The sequence below is a fragment of the Manis javanica genome, chromosome 9 (genome assembly GCF_040802235.1).
Source record: "Manis javanica isolate MJ-LG chromosome 9, MJ_LKY, whole genome shotgun sequence".
In the NCBI taxonomy this organism is placed as follows: domain Eukaryota; kingdom Metazoa; phylum Chordata; class Mammalia; order Pholidota; family Manidae; genus Manis; species Manis javanica.
The window spans coordinates 60,247,244-60,271,305 of NC_133164.1; the positions used below are offsets into that span (position 1 = coordinate 60,247,244).

Below are 24,062 nucleotides of genomic sequence, written 5' to 3' on the forward strand. Positions count from 1 at the left end.
CCCATACTGTACGGTGCCTTTCTGTTCTATTAGTGGTATACTTTGCTGTACAGAAGGTTTTCAGCTTGATATACTTCCACTTGTTCAATTTTGATTTTGTTTGCCTTACCCGGAGAGATACGTTCATGAAGAATTCACTCATATTTATGTCGAAGAGATTTTTGCCTATGTTTTTTTCTAACAGTTTTATGGTTTCATGACTTACATTCAGGTCTTTGATCCACTTCGAATTTACATTTGTGTATGTGGTTAGACAGTCATCCAGTTTCATTCTCTTACATGTAGCTGTCCAGTTTTGCCAACACCAGCTGTTGAAAAGGCTGTCATTTCCCTATTGTATGTCCATAGCTCCTTTATCGTCTATTCATTCACCATATATGTTTGGGTTAATATCTGGACTCTTTATTCTGTTCCACTGGTCTGTGGCTCTGTTCTTCTGCCAGTACCAGATTGTTTTGATTACTGTGGCTTTGTAGTAGAGCTTGAAGTTGGGAAGCGATATGCCCCTTGCTTTATTCTTCCTTCTCAGGATTGCTTTGGCTATTCGGGGTCTTTTGTGGTTCCATATGAATTTTAAAACTATTTGTTCCAGTTCATTGAAGAATGTTGTTGGTATTTTGATAGGCATTGCATTGAATCTGTAGATTGCTTTAGGCAGGAAGGGCATTTTGACAACATTTATTCTTCCTAGCCAAGAGCATAGAATAAGTTTCCATTTGTTAGTGACCTCTTTAATTTCTCTTAAAAGTGTCTTGTAGTTTTCATGGTATAGGTCTTTCACTTCCTTGATTAGGTTTATTCCAAAATATTTTATTCTTTTTGATGCAGTTGTGAATGAAATTGTTTTCCTGATTCCTCTTTCTGTTAATTCATCATTAGTGTATAGGAATGCAACAGATTTCTGTGTATTAATTTTGTATCCTGCAACTTTGCTAAATTCAGATATTAGTTCTAGTAGTTTTGGAGTGGAGTCTTTAGGGTTTTTTATGTACAACATCATGTCATCTGAATATAGTGACAGTTTGACTTTTTATTTACCAATCTGGATTCCTTGTATTTCTTTGTTTTGCCTGATTGCTGTGGCTAGGACCTCCAGTACTATGTTGAATAACAGTGGGGATAGTGAGCATCCTTGTCTTGTTCCAGATCTTAGAGGGAAAGCTTTCAGCTTCTTGCTGTTAAGTATGATGTTGGCTGTGGATTTGTCATACATGGCTTTTATTATGTTGAGGTACTTGCCCTGTATACCCATTTTGTTGAGAGTTTTTATCATGAATGGATGTTGAATTTTGTCAAATGCTTTTTCAGTATCTATGGAAATGATCATGTGGTTTCTGTCCTTTTTTTGTTTATGTGGTGAATGATGATGATGGATTTTCGAATGTTGTGCCATCCTTGCATCCCTGCAGTGAGTCCCACTTGGTCATGGTGTATGATCCTCTTGTATTTTTGCATTCGGTTTGCTAATATTTTGTTGAGTATTTTTGCATCTGTGTTCATCAGGGATATTGGTCTGCAATTTTCTTTTTTTGGTGGGGTCTTTGCCTGGTTTTGGTATTAGAGTAATGCTGGCTTCATAGAATGAGTTTGGAAGTATTCCCTCCTCCTCTATTTTTTGGAAAACTTTAAGGAAAATGGGTATTATGTCTCTCTATATTTCTGATAAAATTCAGCGGTGAATCCATCTGGCCCAGGAGTTTTGTTCTTGGGTAGTTCTTTGATTATCGATTCAATTTCTTTACTGATAATTGGTCTGTGTAGATTCTCTGTTTCTTCTTTGGTCAGTCTTGAAAGGTTGTGTTTTTCTAGAAAGTTGTCCATTTCTTCTAGATTATCCAGCTTGTTAGCATATATATTTTCATAGTGTTCTCTAATAATTTTTTGTATTTCTGTGGGGTCCATCATAATATTTCCTTTCTCATTTCTGATTGTGTTGATGTGAGTAGATTCTCTTTTTCTCTTAGTAAATCTGGCTAGGTGCTTAACTTTCTTGTTTATTTTTTCTAAGAACCACTCTTAGTTTCATTGATTTTTTTCTGTTGTTTTTTTGTTCTCTATTTTATTTATTTCTTCCCTGATCTTTATTATGTCCCTCCTCATTTGTTCTTCTTTTTCCAGTTTCAATATTTGTGACTTTAAACTATTCATTTGGGATTGTTCTTCCTTCTTTAAGTAGGCATGGATTGCTATATAATTTCCTCTTAGAACTGCCTTTGCTGCGTCCCACAGAAGTTGGGGCTTTATGCTGTAAGTGTTATTTGTGTCCATATATTACTTGATCTCTCTTTTAATTTGGTCATAGATCGATTGATTATTTAGAAGCATTTTGTTAGGCCTCCATGTGTTTGTGAGCCTTTTTGTTTTCCTTCTACAATTTATTTCTAGTTTTATGCCTTTATGGTCTGAGAAGTTGTTTGGTAGAATTTCAATCTTTTTGAATTTCCTGAGGCTCTTTTTGTGGCCTTGTATGTTGTCTATTCTGGAAAATGTTCCATGTGCACTTGAGAAGAATGTGTATCCTGCTGCTTTTGGGTGTAGAGTTCTGTAGATGTCTGTTAGGTCCATCTGTTGTAGTGTGTTGTTCAGTGCTCTGTGTCCTTACTTATTTTCTCACTGGTGGATTTGTCCTTCTGAGTGAGTGGTGTGTGAAGTCTCCTAGAAAGAATGCATTGCATTCTATTTCCTCCTTTAATTCTGTTAGTACTTGTTTCACATATGTTGGTGCTCTTGTATTGGGTGCATATATATTTATAATGATTATATCCTCTTGTTGGACTGACCCCTTTATCATTATGTAATGTCCTTCTTTATCTCTTGTTACTTTCTTTGTTTTGAAGTCTGTTTTGTCTGATACTAGTACTGGAACACCAGCTTTTTTCACCCTATTGTTTGCATGAAATATCTTTTTCCATCCCTTGACTTTTAGTCTGTGCATGTCTTTGAGTTTGAGGTGAGTCTCTTGTAAGCAGTATATAGATCGGCAGTCTTGCTTTTTTGTCCATTCTGTTACTCTGTGTCTTGATTGGTGCATTCCGTCCGTTTACATTTAGGGTGATTATTGAAAGATATGTACTTATTGCCATTGCAGGCTGAAGACTCATGGTTACCAAGGGTTCAAGGGTAGCTTCTTTACTATCTAGCCATCTAAATTAACTCTCTTATTAAGCTAGTATAAACACAGTCTGATGATTCTTTATTTTTCTCACTTCTTATTCCTCCTCCTGCATTCTTTATATATTAGGTGTTTTATTCTGTACTCTTTTGTGTTTCCTTTGATTGCTTTTGTGAGTAGTTGATTTTATTTGTTGCTTTTAGTTAGTATTTGGTTGGTTTGCTTACTTTGCTGTGATTTTATTTTCTCTGTTGACATCTATGTAGCTTTAGGAGTGCTTCCATCTAGAGCAGTCCCTTTAAAATATCCTGTAGAGGTGATTTGTGGGAGGCAAATTCTGTCAACTTTTGTTTGTCTGGAATTATTTAATCCCTCCTTCATATTTAAATGCTATTCCTGCTGTATACGGTATTCTTGGTTCAAGGCCCTTCTGTTTCATTGCATTAAATACATCATGCCATTCTCTTCTGGCCTGTAAGGATTCTATTGAGAAGTCTGATGATAGCCTGATGGGTTTTCCTTTGTAGGTGACCTTTTTTCTCTCTCTGGCTGCCTTTAATACTCTGTCCTTGTCTTTGATCTTTGCCATTTTAATTATTATACTTCTTGGTGGTGTCCTTCTTGGATCACTTGTGTTGGGAGTTCTGTGGGCCTCTGTGGTCAGAGAAACTATTTCCTCCCCCAGTTTGGGGAAGTTTTCAGCAATTATTTCTTCAAAGACACTTTCTATCTCTTTTTCTCTCTCTTGTTCTGGTACTCCTATAATGCAAATATTGTTCCATTTGGATTGGTCACATAGGTCTCTTAATATTCTTTCATTCCTAGAGATCCTTTTATCTCTCTCTGCCTCAACTTCTCTGTATTCCTGTTCTCTGATTTCTGTTCCATTAACAGCCTTATGCATCTCATCCTGTCTGCTCTTAAGTCCTTCCAGAGATTGTTTTATTTGTCTATTCTCCCTTCCTACTTTCTCCTTTAGCTGTTGCGTATTTCTGTGCATGTTCAGCAGCATGGTTACGACCTTTATTTTGAATTCTTTTTCAGGAAGATTGTTTAAATCTATCTCCACATGCCCTCTCTCAGGCGTTGTCTGGGTAATTCTCTACTGGACCAGATTCTTCTGCCTTTTCATGGCGATAGAAGTAGCTGTAGGCAGTAGCGCTTGTGTCAGCTGCGAGAACAAAGTCCTTTTCTGTTTGCTAGTCACCTTGCCCTTCTCCGCTGCCTGTGTCGGTTACCTGCACTCCTGGAGCAGACTCCGGGTTAATCCCCTATGCGGCCGTGGGCGACGTTGCCGTCAATGCAGCCCAGAGCCCCGCGCGAAGTGGCAGGCGTGCCGCGTGTGCTCTCCAGCTACAGTGGCACCCCTTCTCACCTTGCCCCAGTTTTTTCTGCCTGCGCTGAGCAGCTGCACGATGGCGGCAGCCTTTGTGTCTCGCCCAGGCTGCTGTGCACCAGGAGGAGATTCTGCGCAGCTGCTGGCAGCACAGCTGCTCCCGGGCTGCCATGCCACCACAGTAGGCACGCACGGCCGCTCCCATGCTGCACGGCCACCACCATTCTCAGGCTACTGGGATACTGTGTCGGGGGCTGTGCCTGTTGAGGGAATGACTGGCAATCTGCTTATCATCATGAGGGGCTTCAGAGCTGCACTGCTGCCCTGAGGGTTACTGCGGCTGGAGTTCCCCAGGATTCCCAGCTGCTGGGATAAGTGTGCCAGGATGATTCTGTCCAGCTATGAAGTCCTGTCCCTTTAAGACTTTCAGGAAGCACTCGCTTTTCCTTTGTCTCAGGGGAGCTGTTTGTAGGAACTCGTGCACAGATTTTGCTTTTATGTTTCTCTAATATCCAGCACACCATGCACTGGGTGTCTGTGCTCCCGATGCGGGTTACTGGAGCTGGTTGTTTAACAGTCCTGGGCTTTCACTCCCTCCCTGCTCCAACTCCTTACATCACGCCAGGGAGCTGGACTTGGGGAAGTGCTCGGGTCCCACCGGGCCGCAGCTTGTTTCTTACCCACTTCGTGAGATGCTGAGTTCTTGCAGATGTAGATGTAGCCTGGCTGTTTTACTGTATCCACTGGTCTCTCTTTTAGGAATAGTTTTATTTGTTGTATTTTCATAACTATATATGGTTTTTCGAGGAGATTTCCGCTGCCCTACTCACGCCGCCATCTTGGCTTCTGCTTCCTCATTGTGGTTTTAACTTTCATTTCTCTGATGATTAGCGATGTGGAGCATCTTTTCATGTGCCTGTTGGCCATCTGAATTTCTTCTTTGGAGAAGTATATGTTTAGATCCTCTGCCCATTTTTTAAAAGGGTAATTTGCATTTTATTTGTTAAGGCAAGTGAACTCTTTTTCTTAATAATGTTAATATACAATTGCTTGAGCAACATTATGGTTACTAGACTCCCCGTATTATCAAGCCCCCCGCCACATACCCCATTACAGTCCCTGTCCATGAGCATAATAAGATGCTATACAATCACTACTTGTCTTCTCTGTGTTGTACTGCCTTTCCCGTGTGCCCCCCACACCCCACTACATTATGTATGCTAATCGTAATGCCCCTTTTTCCCACTTATCCCTCCCTTCCTACCCATCATCCCCAGTCCCTTTCCCTTTGGTAACTGTTAGTCATTCTTAGGTTATGTGAGTCTGCTGCTGTTTTGTTCCTTCAGTTTTTCCTTTGTTCTTATACTCCACTGATGAGTGAAATCATTTGATACTTGTCTTTCTCCATCTGGCTTATTTCACTGAGCGCAATACCCTCTAGTTCCATCCATGTTGTGACAAATGGTAGGATTTGTTTTCTTCTTATGACTGAATAATATTCCATTGTGTATATGTACCACATCTTCTTTATCCATTCATCTACTGATGGACACTGAGGTTGCTTCAATTTCTTGGCTATTGTAAATAGTGCTGCAATAAACATAGAGGTGCATCTGTCTTTTTCAAACTAGGCTGCTGCATTCTTAGGGTAAATTCCTAGAAGTGAAATTCCTGTATCAAATGGTATTTCTATTTTGAGCTTTTTGAGGAACCTCCATACTGCTTTCCACAGTGGTTGAACTAATTTACATTCCCACCAGCAGTGTAGGAGGGTTCCCCTTTCTCCACATCCTTGCCAACATTTGTTGTTGTTTGTCTTTTGGATGGTGGCCATCCTTACTGGGATGAGCTAATATCTCATTGTGGTTTTAATTTTCACTTCTCTGATGACTAGCGATGTGGAGCATCTTTTCATGTGCCTGTTGGCCATCTGAATTTCTTCTCTGGAGAACTGTCCGTTCAGCTCTTCTGTCCATTTTTCATTGGCTTATTTGCTTTTTGTTTGTTGAGGTGCATGAGCTCTTTATATATTTTGGATGTCAACCCTTTATCGGATCTCTGATTTATGAATATATTCTTCCATAGTGTAGGATGTCTTTTTTTTCTACTGATGTTATGTTTTGCTGTACAGAAGCTTTTTAGTTTGATATAATCCCACTTGTTATTTTTGCTTTGTTTCCCTTGCCTTGGGAGATATGTTCAAGAAGTTGCTCATGTTTATGTCCAAGAGATTTTTGCCTATGTTTTTTTCGAAGAGTTTTATGGTTTCATGACTTACATTCAGGTCTTTGATCCACTATGAGTGTACTTTTGTGTATGGGGTTAGACAGTAATCCAGTTTGATTCTCTTACATGTATCTGTGCAATTTTGCCAACACCAGCTGTTGAAGGGGCTGTCATTTCCCCATTGTGTATCTATGACTCCTTTATCGTATATTTATTGACCATATATGCTTGGGTTTTTATCTAGGCTCTCTGTTCTATTCCACTGGTCTATGGGTATCTTCTTGTGCCTGTACCAAATTATCTTGATTACTGTGGCTTTGCAGTAGAGCTTGAAGTCAGGGAGCGTAATTCCCCGTGCTTCATTCTTCCTTCTCAGGATTGGTTTGGCTTTTGGGGGTCTTTTGTCAGTCCATATGAGTTTTACAACTATTTGCTCTAGTTCATTGAAGAATGCTTTAGGTATTTTGTTAAGGATTGCATTGAATCTGTAGATTCCTTTAGGCAGGATGGCCATATTGACAATATTATTTCTTCCTAGCCAAGAGCATGAGATGAATTTCCATTTATTAGTGTCCTCTTTAATTTCTCTTACGAGTGCCTTGTAGTTTTCAGGGTATAGGTCTTTCACTTCCTTGATTAAGTTTATTCCTCGGTATTTTATTCTTTTTGATGTAATTGTGAATGTAATTGTTTCCCTGATTTCTCTTTCTTCTAGTTCATCGGTAGTGTATAGGAATACAACAGATTTTTGTGTATTACTTTTGTGTTCTACAACTTTGCTGAATTCAGATATATTAAATCTAGTAGTTTTGGAGTGGATTCTTTAGGGGTTTTTATGTATAATATGTCATCTGCATAGAGGGATAGTTTAATTTCTTCCTTGTCAATCTGGATGCCTTTTATTTCTTTGTTTTGTCTCATTCCCATGGCTAGGACCTGTGTTGAATAAAAGTGAGGAGTGTGAGCATCCTTGTCTTGTTCCCGATCTTAGAGGAAATATTTCAGCTTCTCACCGTTTAGTATGATATTGGCTGTGGGTTTGTCATATATGTGGCCTTTATTATGTTGAGTTACTTGCCCTGTATACCCATTTTGTTGAGAGTTTTTATCATGAATGGATATTTAATTTTCTCATATGCTTTTTCATCATCTCTGGAGATGATCATGTGGTTTTTGTCCTTTTTGTTGATGTAGTTGATGATGTTGACGGATTTTCGAATGTTGTGCCATCCTTGCATCCCTGGGATGAATCCCACTTGATGATGATGGATGATCTTTTTGATGTGTTTTTTAATTCAGTTTGCTAGTATTTTATTGAGTATTTTTGCATCTATGTTCATCAGAGATATTGGTCTGTAATTTTCTTTTTTTGTGGTGTCTTTGCATGGGTTTGGCATAAGAGTGATGTTTGCCTCATAAAATGTGTTTGGGAGTATTCCCTCCTGTTCTACTTTTTGGAAAACTTTAAAGAGAATGGGCATTAGTTCTTCAGTAAATGTTTGATAAAATTCAGCAGTGAAACCATCTGGTCTAGGCATTTTGTTCTTAGGTAGTTTTTTTATTACCAATTCAACTTCTTTGCTAGTAATTTATGTATTCAGAATTTCCATTTCTTCCTGGGTCAGCCTTGGAAGGTTGTATTTTCCTAGAAAGTTGTCCATTTCTTTTAGGTTATCCAGTTTGTTAGCATGTAGATTTTCATAGTATTCTCTAATAATTCTTTGTATTTCTGTGGTGTCCATTGTGATTTTTCCTTTCTTATTTCTGATTGTGTGTATGTGTGTAGACTCTTTTTTTCTTGATATGTCTGGCTAGGGGTTTATCTACTTTGTTTATTTTCTCGAAGTACCAGCTCCTGCTTTCATTGATTCTATTGTTTTATTCTTCACAATTTTATTTATTTCTGCTTTAATTATTATTATGTCCCTTCTTCTACTGACTTTGGGCTTCTTTTCTTTCTTCCTTTTCTAGTTTCATTAACTGTGAGTTAAGACTGTTCATTTTGGATTGTTCTTCCTTCTTAAATAGGTGTGTATTGCTATGTTGTTTTTTCTTAGAACTACCTTTGCTGCATCCCACAGAAGTTGGGGCATTGAGCTGGGTTTTCATTTGTCTCCATATATTGTTTGCTGCTTTAATTTGGTCCTTGATCCATTGATTATTCAGGAGCATGTTGTTAAGCCTCCATGTGTTTGTCACCATTTTTGTTTTCTTTGAACCATTTATTTCTAGTTTCATACCTTTGTGATCTGAAAACTTGTTTGGTAAAATGTCAGTGTTTTTGAATTTGGTGAGACTCTTTTTCTCGCCTAGTATGTCATCTGTTCTGGGAAATGTACCATGTGCACTTGAGAAGAGTGTGTATTCTGCTGCCTTTGGGTGTAGAGTTCCTTACGTCTTTTAGTTCCAACTGTTCTTATGTGTTGTTCAGTTCCTCTGTCTCATTACTTATTTTCTGTCTGTTTGATCTGTCCTTTGGAGTGTTTTGTTGAAGTCTCCCAAAATGAGTGCATTGCATTCTATTTCTCCCTGTAATTCTGTTAGTATTTGTTTCACATATGTAGGTGCTCCTGTGTTGAGTGCATAGTTATTTATAATGCGTATATTCTCCTCTTGTACTAAGCCCTTTATCATTATGTAGTGTCCTTCTCTGTCTCTTGTACTTTCTTTGTTTTGAAGTCTATTTTGTCTTTTAAGAGTATTGCAACTCCTGCTTTGTTTCTCCCTGTTTTTTGCATGAAATATCTTTTTCCATCCCTTCTCTTTTAGTCTGTGTATGTCTTTGGGTTTGAAGTGAGTCTCTTGTAGGCAATGTATAGACAGGTCTTGCTTTATTATCCATTCTGTAACTCCGTATCTTTTGATTGGTGCATTCAGTCCATTTGCATTTAAGATGATTATTGATAGATATGTACTTATTGCCATTGCAGGCTTTGGATTCATGGTTACCAAAAGTTCATGGGCAACTTCTTTACCATCTAACAGTCTAACTTAACTTGCTTATTGTGGTATATAAGCACAATCGGAATATTCTTTTTTTTCCTTCTCCACTCTTTATATGTTTGGTGTCATATTCTGTGTTCTTTGTGTATTCCTTGGCTGATTTTGTGGGTACCTGTTTTTATTTTACATTTGGTTAGTGTTTAATTGCTCTCTTTCCTTTACTGTGGCTTTATTTTCTCTGGTGACAGCTGTTTAGCCTTAGGCACACTTCCTTTTAGAGCAGTCCCTTTAAAATACAATGTAGAGATGGTTGTGGAGGTAAATTCCCTCAACTTCTCCTTATCTGGGATTTGTTTAATTCCTCCTTTAAATTTAAATGATAATCTTGCTGGCTAGAGTAGTCTTGGTTCAAGGTCCTTCCATTTTGTTAATTAAATATATCATGCCACTCCCTTCTGGCCTGTAAGGTTTCTGTTGAGAATTCTGGTGATAGCCTGATGGGTTTTCCTTTGTAGTTGATATTCTTTCTCTCTCTGGCTGCTTTTAATACTGTGTCCTTGTCCTTTATCTTTGCCATTTTATATATTTTATGTCTTGGTGTTGTGCTCCATGTGTCCCTTGTGTTAGAAGATCTGTGGGCATCCATGGCCTGAGAAACTATTTCCTTCCCCAGCTTGGGGAAACTTTCAGCAACTATTTCTTCAAAGACACTTTCTATCTCTTTTTCTCCCCCATCTGGTACCCATTTAATGCAAATACTGTTCCATTTGGATAGGTCACACAGTTCTCTTAATATTCTTTCATTCCTAGAGATCCTTTTTTCTCTCTCTGCGTCAGATTCTTTGTATTCCTGTTCTCTAATTTCTTTTCCATTTACCGTCTAATCTACCTCATCCAATATGCTTTTAAATACCTCCATTGTTTGTTTCATTTCAGCTACTATTTTTTTAAGGTGTCTTATCTTCGTCCTGAATTTGTTCATTAGCTCTTCATTATTTTTTTTAGAGCTCCATTAGCATGCTTACGACTTTTAGTTTGAATTGTTTTTCAAGAAGATTGGTGATTTCAGTCTCACATAGCCCCCTCTTTGTTGCTTGGGGATTTTTGTTTCAAGAAGGTTATTTTGCCTTTTCGTAATACCGTTGCGTAGTAAGAAACATTAATTTTGTTTAGGCGCATCCTCTAGTGTCCAGAAGCTCTGCTCTTCAATGCTGCCCAATGCCTCGAGTGATGTCGGGGGTCGCAGGGGAGTGGTGGTGGTGCCTGGGGGTAGGTAAGCGCCTTTTCCTGCTTCCAAGTTGCTATGCCTGTCTCTACTGCCAGACCAGTGGGCCAAACACACAGGGGTAAGCTTCTGTGCTTTGTGTTAGTAGCTGCTGTAAGTGGGGCTTCCCTCTGTATGCCTGATGCCAGGGCAGGGTTTGCCAATTTGTGAGCCAGGTGTGGGGTTGCCGGGAGGATGGTGCACAGGCTGCGTATCATGGTGGAGGTCCTTTGAGCTGTGTAGCCATGAAGAGGAATGGAGCGCCTGAAGCTCCTGAAAGTTCCCAGTACTGAGTGTGCCACAATTTTGTTCACCTGTTCCTTCTCCTAAATTGTTGCCCAGTCCTCTCACTGTTGAGAAGTCTTTCAAATCACCTTCCTTTCTTTTGTCCCAAGGCAGCTTGTTGTGGAACCTGTTTGCAGTGTCAGTCTCTGACTTTTGTTTTCACACCCTGTAATCTCCAGAGCTCCATGCAGTGTGGGTTTGTGCTCCTGGAGTAGATTTATACAGCTGGGTATTTATCAGTTCTGGGCTTCTACTCCCTCCAGGCTCTGATTCTCTTCTTCCCACTGATGAGCTGTGTTGGAGAGAGTGCTTGGGTTCCACCAGGTCCTGACTTTTTTACTTCACACTTGTCCAAGAGATGTTCACTTCTCCCAGATGTATAGTGGCTAGTGTACTGTTACTTCTGGTCACTCTTTTAGGAATAGATGTATTTGCTGTATTTTCACAGTATATGTGGTTTTTTGAGATTTCTGCCTCACTTCTCATGCTGCCTTATCCCCCACCTCCCCTCCACCAGCTTTTGTATAGTTTTTTTTAAAACAAGAAACTGAGGTTTCTTGATATCACTTGATTACTCTACTACTTGGAAATGATAAACACACTTCTTTAAAAATAAAAAATAAACATATAGGACAATAGCAGATTTTTTTTCAGATCAGTCTTTCCCAGGCAGTGTATCTGTGGAAGGTTTTGCTTAAATGTGCTGACAGCCAAAGGTCTTAAATTTCATTCTAAGACAAGGTAAACAAGGCATAGACCACAGCTTGACTAATTTAACTGCTGATTTTCAAAATTTGAGTAAATGATGTACTCATGTATTCTCTATTGTCCAATGTAGAGAGGAATCATATAATTTTAAAGACTGAAGGATTCTCTTACTACCAACCAGCTACTTTCATGGTAACTGTTTAAAAGTAAGGCTAATTTAGTATTTTGTTTAAAAGACTACTTTGTCCAAATGAATCTCTTAGAGTGAAGAATCTTGGCAGTGTGTCTAGGACCCCTCATTTCTGTGAGAGCTAGGTATTTGAGTTAATAATAACAATGAATTTGTCACTGGATTTTCATTGATTAATGTTTTATAAGACAGAGAATACCTGTGCATATAGTATAAATAATAATGCTAAGAATCCATGATCAGAGAGAAATTAAACCAAAAACCTTCTCTGATGAGAAAGTGAAATTTGAAAGTATGTTTTTAGAAATGTAGAGTTCTAAGACTTTGAAGAGACAATTCCAGGCTGCTAAAATGTCTTATGCAATCAGTCTGTCTCTAAACATTGAAGGTAGTTTTAATTGGCTTTGTTTTTATAATTGTAGCAATATCCATGGAGGAAATCTACATTTAAAATATGTAATTGTTTTTAGGCTTCAGAAACTAACTTTAAGAAATAATTGTACATCTACAACTCAACATTTACGACTGCTTATTAGAGGACAAGATCAGGACTGCTTTCAGGTTTGTGGAGTGTATGGTTTTGTGCTGTTTTATGTTCTGTCTGTGTCCAGAACACTTACATATGCAGGCTATTTTGTATTAATCATCTTTGAAGAATTTATGTTAATGCTGTTTTATTTATGCTACTACTTTGTTTTATGCAATGATTGTTTTTAAATTGTAGCTTCAGCACACTTTTGGTTCAGAGGAGAGATTGACCAGTAACTGTGAGATCAGAATTGATCCGAAGGAAGACAGTAACATCTTTGTATTATTTGCACCTACTCGACTATCTTGTATGTTGGCTAAACTAGAAATTAAACAACTTGGAATTAGATCACAACCAGTCATTAAGTTCACAGTAAGAGAATTTTATTGCTTTTTTCTTTCTATAGAGTTTATGACCTGTTTTTTTAACTATTTTAATATTGATAAATTATTTAAACACTACTTTTTAAAAGTCAAAGCATGTGATTGCTTAGATTTACAGATAAATTAGGGAGTAACTGTATAATTACAACCTTTGTAGAATTGTTGTGTGGTAAAAGCAGTCACCAAAAGTATTTCTGTAAGTATAATCTCTTGTAATGCTTTTTTATTAAAGTATGGTTGATATACAGTCTTATGTTGGTTTCAAATGTACAACACTGTGGTTCAGCAGTTAAACATTATCAGGTCCTTACCCCCTCTATTGCAGTCAGTATCTATCAATGTACAAAGATGTTACAGAATCATTAACCATATTTATTCTTCATTCTGTATTACCATCCCTGTGGCCAGTTTATATTGTGATGGTGAATTACTGTGCCCCTTTATATAATTGTTGTTGCAAAGGGAGATGTGAAGTGAGCTCTTCTTCCAAGTACAGACAGAAAAATTATTTTATTCCCCCACACCCTCCCCAGCCCTTTCCTCCAAGTAACCACTAGTCACTTGTCAGTGTCTGTGAGTCTACTGCTCTTTTGTTCCTTCTGTTTTACTTTGTTTTTATATTCTACAAATAAGTGAAATCATATTTCACTCAGCATAATACCCTCTAGCTCCATCCATGTTGCTGCAAATGGCAGGATTTCTTTTCTTTTTATGGCTGAATAATATTCCATTGTGTATATGTACCACATTTTCTGTATCCATTCATCTACTGATGACACTTAGATTGCTTTCATATCTTGGCTTTGTAAATAGTGCTGCAATAAACACAGGGGTGCATATGTCTTTGAATCAGGGATCTTGCTTTCTTCAGGTAAATTCTTAGGAGCAGAATTCCTGGGTCAAGTGGTATTTCTATTTTTAGTTTTTTGAGGAACCTTCATATTGCTTTCCACAATGGTTGAAGTAATTTCCATTCCTACCAACAGTGTAGAAGGGTTCCCCCTTCTCCACATCCTTTCCAGCATTGGTTGTTCCTAAGTCTTTTCAATGTTGGCCATCCTAACTGATGTGAGGTGATATCTCATTGTGGTTTTAATTTGCATTTCCCTGATAATTAGTGATGTGGAGCATCTTTTCTGTGCCTGTTGGCTATGTGAATTTCTTTTTTGGAGAAGTGTCTGTTCATATCCTCCGCCCATTTTTTAATTGGGTTATTTGTTTTTTGGGTGTTGAGGCATGTGAGCTTCTTATATATTTTGGATCTTAACTCCTTATTGGATAATTCATCTATTAATATATTTTCCCATACTGTAGGATGTCTTTTTGTTCTACTGATGGTGTCCTTTGCTGTACAGAAGCTTTTTAGTATGATATAGTCACACTTGTTCTTTTTTCACTTTGTTTCCCTTGCCCAAGGAGATGTGTTCAGAAAAAGTTGCTCATGTTTACATTCAAGAGATTTTTCCATATGTTTTCTTCTGAGTTTTATGATTCATGACTTACATTCAGGACTTTGATCCATTTCAAGTTTACTTTCATGTATGGAGTTAGACAATAATCCAGTTTCATTCTTTTATACGTAGCTGTCCAGTTTTGCCAATGCTATTTGTTGAAGACCTGTCTTTTCCCCACTGTATACTCATGGTTCCTTTATCATATATTAATTGACTATGTATGTGTGGATTTATATCTGGGCTCTCTATTCTGTTCCAATGATGTATGGGTCTGTTCTTCTGCCAGTACCAAAGTGTTTTGATTCCTGTAGGTTTGTAGTTCAGCTTGAAATTAGGGAGTATAATCCCCCTAGCTTTGTTCTTCTTTCTCAGAATTTCTTTGGCTATTTGGAGTCTTTTGTGGTATTCTAATGCCTTTAAGTTTCATTTCTGTTTGAGAATTTTGAAATGTGTCCTGCTTTTCAGGAACACATTTTTTTGGTAGATCCAGATGGAACTGTTTAAGATAATGAATTCTCAAGTGAGTTTTATTCTTTCAATTCAGCAAAATACCTGTTGACACTATTTTGCTATTAAAGAAACTAGGGATAAAAAGACAAAAATTGTGTTTTGTTTCTTCCCAGCATAGTTTTTAAAAGAATTTCAAGTCAATTCTTTAGGTACATTCAGAGCACTAAGACATAAGGCTTTAATCAATGAGAAAACGAAATAAGGACAAGATAGTCATAAATGAAACTCAAGTGCTGTAAAAGTACCTTTATTACAAACTGCACAGTTGTTTGGCAGTGGGTCTGGGACTGAAATTTTAGCGCATTTCCTGGTGTCAAAGAAGGAATGTGATAAAGTTATAAGATTAACTAAGAGGTTTTGGTTTTTTTAAATAGGTATTTATGCAAACCTAGCTTCATTTTATGCTGGAGCTTGACAGACTCTCTGTGGAGCTCTTCATTTAGTCCTGTAAACTATGGTGGGCAAAACTGTTTAAAGGTATAAGTTTTTAGAAATAACATCCTTACATGAGAACCCGAGAAATAGTGCCAAAGTGTTACATACTCTGATGATCTGTTTTCAAGTAAGGATCAAATGGTTTGTGGAGAGGACTAAATCGGCTGTTTCTTTCAAACTATCCTGAGTATATTTTGATTAGTTTCAGGTTTACCAGCCATGATTGTGAAGTTATTCTTAAGCAAGAGTCTCTGGAGAACTAATAATTCCCTGGTGGTTTAGGGCAAAGCCATTTGATTTGATAGTCAACCAAGCAGAAGTTCAGGTTGATGGCCTCTTAAGACAAACCAGGATCCTGGTGAGAGTCCTTCCTAGGTAGATGCCTCCTGCATCTGCATATCCTCAGAGGTGGGCTGAATGGGGGCCTGAAGTGCACAGATGAATATGGCTTCTATCTCACAAAACTTTAGACTTTTAGCTTCGATAAGTTGGCTGGTACAGTGGTGGAGGAGCAGTGCCTCCAGGGATGAGCATCTGGGAACAGCTGTGCCTCTGGATCCTTCACACTCACCCTAGGTCAGTCTCTCCACCTGCTCGTGCTTCACTCCCTTATCTGAAAAGCACCTAGTTGCCACCCCGACTTTCCAGTTTGGTTCCGAGGAACAAATGAAGTTATCTATGTTTTAGTACCATAAAGCATGATGGGATGGCAATAAAAATGGATGTATTGCATGCTGAGTATATGCCAGGAACTACTCATAATCACGACATGGATTACCACATTTTATATTCAAAGCAACTGTATGAGATCATACCATTATCTCCATTCTGCACATGTGGAAACTGAGGTGTAGAGAGATGCCTGCCCATGGTCGTGCACCTTATATGTCAGTAAGTGGTCTAGGACAGGTTCAAATTCAGGCTGCCTGACTGTAGAACACATGTTTATCTATTTTGTCGGCTCTAAGCTTTCATACTAGCTCTTTGTTTTCTAGTCCTATATTTCAGTGATGCTCAGAGGCTGTTTTACCCTCCAGGGAGCATTTGACAATATTGGGAAACATTTTTGGTTGTCATAACTGGGGGTAGGAAAAGGGTGCTACTGGCATCTAGTGGGTAGAAACCAGGGATGCAGCTAAACACCCTACAGTACACAGGACAGCCCCACATCAAATGATCCAGTGCAAAATATCTGTAGTGCCCAAGTGAAGAAACCCTGCTCTAGAGTAATCCATTTTTCTTGTTTAATCTTTGGAATAATTAGCATTGGTGTAATTTGTTCTATACAGTAATTATTCTTCTTAACCTTTTAATCAGTAGTTACTTGTGATTCCTTAGGCTTTAAAAATACAATAAGAACACTTGAGTGTTTTCAAAAGCTAACTTCTTCCCTGGTGTTTTCTGGTTTCATATATAAAATTTATTTGCAAGTTTTTTTGAGAAAAGAAAAATTAGAAACACTTGGCTCTAGAAACTGACAGCTCACTTTGATTGAGGTGGGATTTGTAGGAACTTCAGAAGCCTCTTAAAACATTGTTATTGTTACTAACAGGCAAACCGCTACCAATTTGTGAGGAACCTAAATTTAATTTCTCCAAGTGCTGTTTTGATTAAGTACATAACACAACTCAGTAAGCTGTGATAGTTTCAGGTTTGCAAGGGGTTCTTTGAAACCTATGTAATAGGAATGAAAATAATTTTTAAAAGGGTATGAAATGTCTTTTCCAGCAGGGTACCTATTTTCCTACATTCTCACATACAGGTTTTTTTCTGTGAATCCTGTTTCCTGTAGCACTGAGCCCTGTGGGAGCAGCTGGGCTTAGGAACAGTTCCGGTTGGCACCCTTACTACTCTGGGGTGTCTTGTCCTCTGAACTTTGTGTTCTTGGCTTCTAGTTGGCCCCTTTGACATGCTTCTCTCTGACTTTGCTACACCAGGAGCTAACAGGATTATATGACCATAGATTTTTTTCCCCAAAAGCATTTCATTTCAAAAATTAAAATAATTAGGTGGTGAACACTCGCATACCCTACTACTTAAATTCTACAATTAACATTTTGCTTTATTTCTTTTACCATGTGTCTAACCATCAATTCATCTATTTTTTGTGTGTTTCAAAGTGAAGTACATGCATCAGCATGCTCACCCAAACACTTTTTAAGCAAGAATATCTAATCTTACTACTTTATCGTCTAAGCTTGGCTGTTCTAGCAGTACAATAGTTAAGCATATTAGGAGGTAAATAGTGTCATAGTTCATTGACTTGTTTTTCTCTTAAGCCAAAGTCTTTAATATAATGCTTCAATGGAGGTGTGATAACTACTATCCAAAGTATACAAGGAATAGTAATTTTAATTAAATCTGTATTATATTCTTCTCTACCTGTTATTTAATCTGCTTTCTGCTTACAGAAAAATAACTTTGGATGTATGTATTCTGTGGTTTTAGATACCTTTGTCTGGATATGGTGGAACAAGTCATCTTATTTTGGAAGATGTTAAAAAATTATCTGACAGTTACATGGTAACAGTGAATGACTTAATACCTGGCAAAGAAAGTAGAATTGTTTTTTCTGTTCACAACACTGGCTCTCGGGCAGCCTTTGTTAAAGCAGTAGGTTTTAAGGATTCTCAGAAAAAGGTTTTGCTGGATCCTGAAGTATTAAGGATTTTTCCAGATAAATTTGTGCTCAAGGGAAAAACACAACAAGTAAGTATAAAAGTTTATACATTAGAAATATGACCCCATTTTTAGGTTAAATTAATAATTTTATATTTTATGGCTAAATACTAAAATAATATCTGAAAATAATAGATAAGTAGAAGTACTTACCGATTTTCTTGGAATGAAATTACTTACTCAAGAAAAATGTTTAATATTCACCCCTGATTCTTTTTCTTGGCATCAGGATGTTACTGTAATATATAATCCATCAGACAGAAATAGCAATTATAAAACTGCAACAGAACTTTCAACTATATGCTTTTTTGGTGGAGATGAAATTTCAAGGCAGCAGTATCGTAGGTAGGTCACTTACCTTAGATGATGTTGGGAACTATTCAGTAGAAATAATGGGGGCTTTAAAAAATGGTATGGTTTGAGATTGGGAATTTATAGAGTATGTTTCTCTACTTATTAGTGAACCAGTAGGTGAAAAATCTTGGTAAAATTCATGTAGCTGTTAAGCTACCATAATGTGAGGAAAAAACACCTATAGAAAAGTCTTCTCCAAACTTGGCAGTGTGTCTTCTTTTCTAGACATGTGTGCTATGCCTCTTTTCCTTTACTCAGGGGCCTCAGACTTCAAAGTAGGACCACCTTGTAGTGAAAGTAGATCAGTCAGAAAAGCTTTAAGAACTACTGACTGAAAGAATGTATTGTATAAGCGCACCTGACTTATCTGGAATATTTCTGGGAATGTTGTGAATTTACTTGAAAGAATCAGATGTTTAACTTGGCTAGCTTCATAAATCATACACTTCTAGAAAATTTGATGCATCTAGTTTAAATATAGTTTAATATGCTAAAATGATGTTAAATTTAGTTAGATTTAGGTATGATTTAACATTCTTGTATGTTGGATTCAGTGTTCTTGTATTACAAAATTTTGTCTCTTAGCCTAGAGGACCTGAATATGAAGTAAGTGAAGCTCACAATGTTTCATCTCTTAGAAGGAAATCACTGACTCCCAGCAGGGGTGGGGCACATGCAGATATCATTCTTTACTTCTTCCAACACTTTATGCCTTGCTTTGTTTTATTCTGATATATAACTTAAGAAATATTTTTATTTTTAACCTGTTGAGGATTATTGGAAATGTTTAAAAAGAGTTCAGTCATGAATTACTACATGATGTGAAAACAGACCCAGTGTGAAGAGCTCAACTTTAAACCTGGTTTTTTCTCAATTAAGTATTTTAGAAATAGAAATTGGCATTTGGAGAAATTCAGTTATCAGGTTTTTTATTTGTATTTTCCTTTTCCTATACTGGGATATACAAATCAGCATATTTAAAACTTACAGTAATGAGATTTCCTTGGTAAATATTGGAGTTTATGGGGAAATTAACATTTTAATTCTCTTACCTCAAAATTTTCTAGAAGAGGCCAGAGAGACAGTTACATGGTCATTTAAATGTCTTCCTCTGATGTTTAATTTTATCATTTTCTCAATACAGTCTTTTCTTCTGAGGTAAATTTCTAACTATAACCAAATCATCACAAATAATAAAAATATAAGACCTAAAAAAAGTGTAATTTTAATTTTCTTTCTACTCTTATATTAGGAACTTCTTGTTTTGATGTTAGTATCTAACTGAAACTGATTATTATACTACCATATATAACTTTTAAGGGAACTTTCAAAGTAGGCTTTGTTTTTAAAATGACTTACATTAGAACTTAAGACATGAGATCTATTTACTAATATGTCATGCTATTAGTGGGATTTGCCACATATACTAATGAGTTCTAACTAAGGTCATTTTATATATAAAACCACTTTTGTATAAAAAAAAATTTCTATTTGGCAGAGCCCTGTTACATAAACCAGGGGTTATAGGACAGATATTTCCAGAAAATAGTGTGCTGCAGATCATTGATTTTGCTGAAGCCTTTCAAGATGAGCTACTAGTAACTGAAGGTAAGAATTTCAAGATGGCTAAAATCTCTGGGTCATTTGTAGTATTGTCTTGGTCCAGCAATACAATGTAAGAGGAAGACTTGAGTTTAGATGTGGCGTCAGGCTGAGCTTGAGCCACAGTTCTGTTGTTTGACTTCAGATAGATGACATCGCTGAAATTCAGTTTCCTTATCTGTAAAATGAATATCTAACTGCTCATCCCATACAGAATCATTGAGAAGTTAAAATGAGAGAGCTTTGCCATGTATATGTTAAATAGTAGTAATATATTATTGCATCTTTTGTATGGGTAGACTTGGAAACAGGAGAATGGTCCTTAAGCTCAAATTACTGTTTAAGATTTAATGATTGGAAACTTAAAACTCATTTTGAGATTTCTGTGCTATTGTGCCTACTCTATGATTTTTGGAGGATGTGATGGTGGCCCCCCAAAAAATCCAAAATAGACAGTGGTAGAGTGACTTTAACCTGATTGGTTAGCTCTGTTTGAGCTAAAGAATTAAACTGTTTAATGCTGTTTATTACTGACAAAAAAATATGTATTGAAACATACATACTGTGTAAAATGTACAGATCTTCACTACAGTATTGCTGATAAAATAACAAGTTAAAACTAACCTAAATGCTTCAAAATGGGATTATTTAATTATGCAATAGAGTATCTTTAGGCTATTAAAATGATATGATTCTATGTTAAATGACATGGAAAGCTCTTCATTTATTAAGAAAAAATTATTTTTAAAAGTTGCACAGTAAGATCTCACTTTGGTAAAAATAATTTAATGTTCTTTATATAGCTACAGGGGTATAATTACAGGCATATACATACCAAAATATTAACAGTGACTATGTTCTGGTTGTAAAATTTCAGGTGGTAGTGTTTTTGACCCCCACTTTTGCTTTCTAGTTTTCTAATGATGAAGTATGTATTGCTTCTGAGATATGAAATGATAGAGTTAAGAGGATATTTATGCTTATGTAGAGGTGATACAGAGTAGTCTGTGATCTTTTCAGTAATTAGGAGTCTAGATAATTTGCTCAAAGGGAAGGCAGGGGTGGATTATTTTAAAATAACAAGATTTGAAATGGTTCTTGTCAACATGTGTTAAGTGAACAGAGTATGGATAGAACCTTGGATTTGGAGTTGAAACTCAGTTCAGAACCGTCTCTGCCACTTAGCTCCTCTGAGTTTCACCTTCCTTACTCCGTCCTCCTCAGAGCAAAAAAAAAGTGGAAACTATGCCATGAACACAAAACTTAGCAATATGTTGCAGCAGAACACTGATGACAATAGGTTGTGTGAGTTTGTAGTGGTTCAGAACTTGGCACGGTTTTGTGATTCAGCAGCATTTCATACGGTGGTTGAATGGGCAGGTAGCCAGAGTCCAGTGTGCCAATCCATACAGGTAACAGATGCTGTCCTTGCCCTTTAGGGGATTTCAGACTGAGGGAAAAACAGGTGATTGAGGCACGGTATGACATGTGCTATGACAGAACTGTGTTTAGGAATCCAGGTGAGCCCAGAGAAAGGGTACCCCACTTAGAATGACGTGGTTCTGAGGTAAGGGGACCAGCATGGCAAAGGATGTTCCAGGGAGATACAAGTACAGAAATTCAGGAAATGTGTCATTTAAAGCATCATATTGACAAACCCTCCCAGAAGCTCAAGTAACCTGCCGAGATCACCCACCTAAGATGGGGCTGAGTTGGGCTACATGCAGGTCTACGGGATGCCAGATTCCACCTCAGAGAATACTGAATTCCTTGAGATAGTATATATATTATCCGGAGGAAGGAAGGGAACAATCCCACTTAGTTTTGTGTTGGGTAATACCATAGGTCACCTATGAGAACATTGTAGTTGAACTTTTAGCATGATTATTTTGAATAACATGTTTGAACATAGTACTAATTACAAGTTTTATAATTTCACTTTTCTAAATGTGTAATTAGTGGTAAATATTTGCACAGCTGATTTAAACTTTTATAGTCAGATATCTTGATTATTATGAATATCAGCTTACACTCACTGTAATCTTCTAAAATTTCTTTTTTTAAAAATGCACTTTTTTTTGTATCATTAATGTACAATTACATGAGTAACATTATGGTTACTACACTCCCCCCATCATTCAAGTCGCCACCACATACCCCATTCCAGTCACTGTCCATCAGCATAGTAAGATGCTATAGAATCACTACTTGTCTTCTCTCTGTTGTACTGCATTCCCCATGCAACCCCCTCTCCATTAACTGTGCTAATTGTAATGCCCCTTTTTCTACCTGATCCCCCCCATCCCACCCATTCTCCCCAGTCCCTTTCCCTGTGGTAACTGTTAGTCCATTCTTGGGTTCTGTGAGTCTGCTGCTGTTTTGTTCCTTCAGTTTTTTCTTTGTTCTTATACTCCACAGATGACTAAAATCATTTCATACATGTCTTTCTCTGCCTGGCTTATTTCACTGAGCATAATACCCTCTAGCTCCATCCATGTTGTTGCAAATGGTAGGATTTGTTTTCTTCTTATGGCTGAATAATATTCCATTGTGTATATGTACCATGTCTTCTTTATTCATTCATCTACTGATGGACACTTAGGTTGCTTTCATTTCTTGGCTATTGTAAATAGTGCTGCAAAAAACATAAGGGGTGCATATGTCTTCTTCAAACTGGGCTTCTGCATTCCTAGAAGTGGAATTCCTGGGTCAAATGGTATTTCTATTTTGAGTATTTTGAGGAACCTCCATACTGCTTTCCACAATGGTTGAACCAGGATACATTCCCACCAGCAGTGTAGGAGGGTTCCCGTCTCTCCACATCCTCGCCAACATTTGTTGCTATTTGTCTTTTGGATGGTGGCCATCCTAACTGGTGTGATATCTCATTGTAGTTTTAATTTGCATTTCTCTGATGATTAGCGATGTGGAATATCTTTTCATGTGCCTGTTGGCCATCTGAATTTCTTCTTTGGAGTAGTGTCTGTTCAGATCCTCTGCCCATTTTTTAATTGGCTTACTTGCATTTGTTTGTTGAGGTGCATGAGCTCTATATATTTTGGATGTCAAGCCTTTATCAGATCTGTCATTTATGAATATATTCTCCCATACTGTAGGATGCCTTTTTATTCTATTGATGGTGTCCTTTGCTGTACAGAAGCTTTTTAGCTTGATATAGTCCCACTTGTTCATTTTTGCTTTTCTTTCCCTTGCCAGGGAAGATATGTTCATGAAGAAGTTGCTCATGTTTATGTCCAAGAGATTTTTGCCTATGTTTTTTTCTAAGAGTTTTATGGTTTCATGACTTACATTCAGGTTTTTGATCCATTTCAAGTTTACTTTTATGTATGGGGTTAGGCAATGATCCAGTTTCATTCTCTTACATGTACCTGTCCAGTTTTGCCAACACCAACTGTTGAAGAGGCTGTCATTTCCCCATTGTATATCCATGGCTCCTTTATTCTATATTAATTGACCATATATGTTTGGGTTAATATCAGGACTCTCTATTTGTTCCAGTTCTTTGAAGAATGCCATTGGTATTTTGATAGGAATTGCATTGAATCTGTAGATCGTTTTAGGCAGAATGGCCTTTTTGACAATATTAATTCTTCCTACCCAACAGCATGGGATGAAATCCCTTTTGTAAGTGTCCTCTTTAGTTTCTCATAAGAGTGTCCTGTAGTTTTTAGGGTATAGGTCTTTCACTTCCTTGGTTAGGTTTATTCGTAGGTATTTTATTCTTTTTGATGCTATTGTAAATGGAATTGTTTTCCTGATTTCTCTTTCTGCTAGTTCATCATTAGTGTATAGGAAAGCAGCAGATTTCTGTATATTAATTTTGTATCCTGCAACTTTGCTGAATTCAGATATTGGTTCTAGTACTTTTGGAGTGGGTTCTTTAGGGTTTTTTATGTTCAATATCATGTCATTTGCAAATAGTAACAGTGTGACTTCTTCTTTACCAATCTGGATGCCTTTTATTTCTTTGTTTTGTCTGATTTCCATGGCTAGGACCTCCAGTACTATGTTGAATAAAAGTGGGGAGAGTG

The 24,062-nt window shown here is 37.3% G+C and overlaps 1 protein-coding gene across 10 annotated transcripts in view; it reads left to right on the top strand.

Moving 5' to 3' along the window:
- CEP192 (centrosomal protein 192) overlaps positions 1-24,062 on the top strand; it is a 181,615-nt gene that overhangs the window by 120,496 nt on the left and 37,057 nt on the right. For all 10 annotated transcript variants that reach the window (XR_012121089.1, XR_012121091.1, XR_012121090.1 and 7 more), the window contains exons 29-33: positions 12,535-12,625; positions 12,789-12,965; positions 17,824-18,084; positions 18,284-18,399; positions 19,907-20,016. Coding sequence is in view for 5 of the 10 variants with exons in the window: in XM_073212683.1 (XP_073068784.1) it covers positions 12,535-12,625; positions 12,789-12,965; positions 17,824-18,084; positions 18,284-18,399; positions 19,907-20,016 (755 nt within the window). In the remaining 5 variants the exon portion in view is untranslated. The remainder of the gene's footprint in view (positions 1-12,534; positions 12,626-12,788; positions 12,966-17,823; positions 18,085-18,283; positions 18,400-19,906; positions 20,017-24,062) is intronic.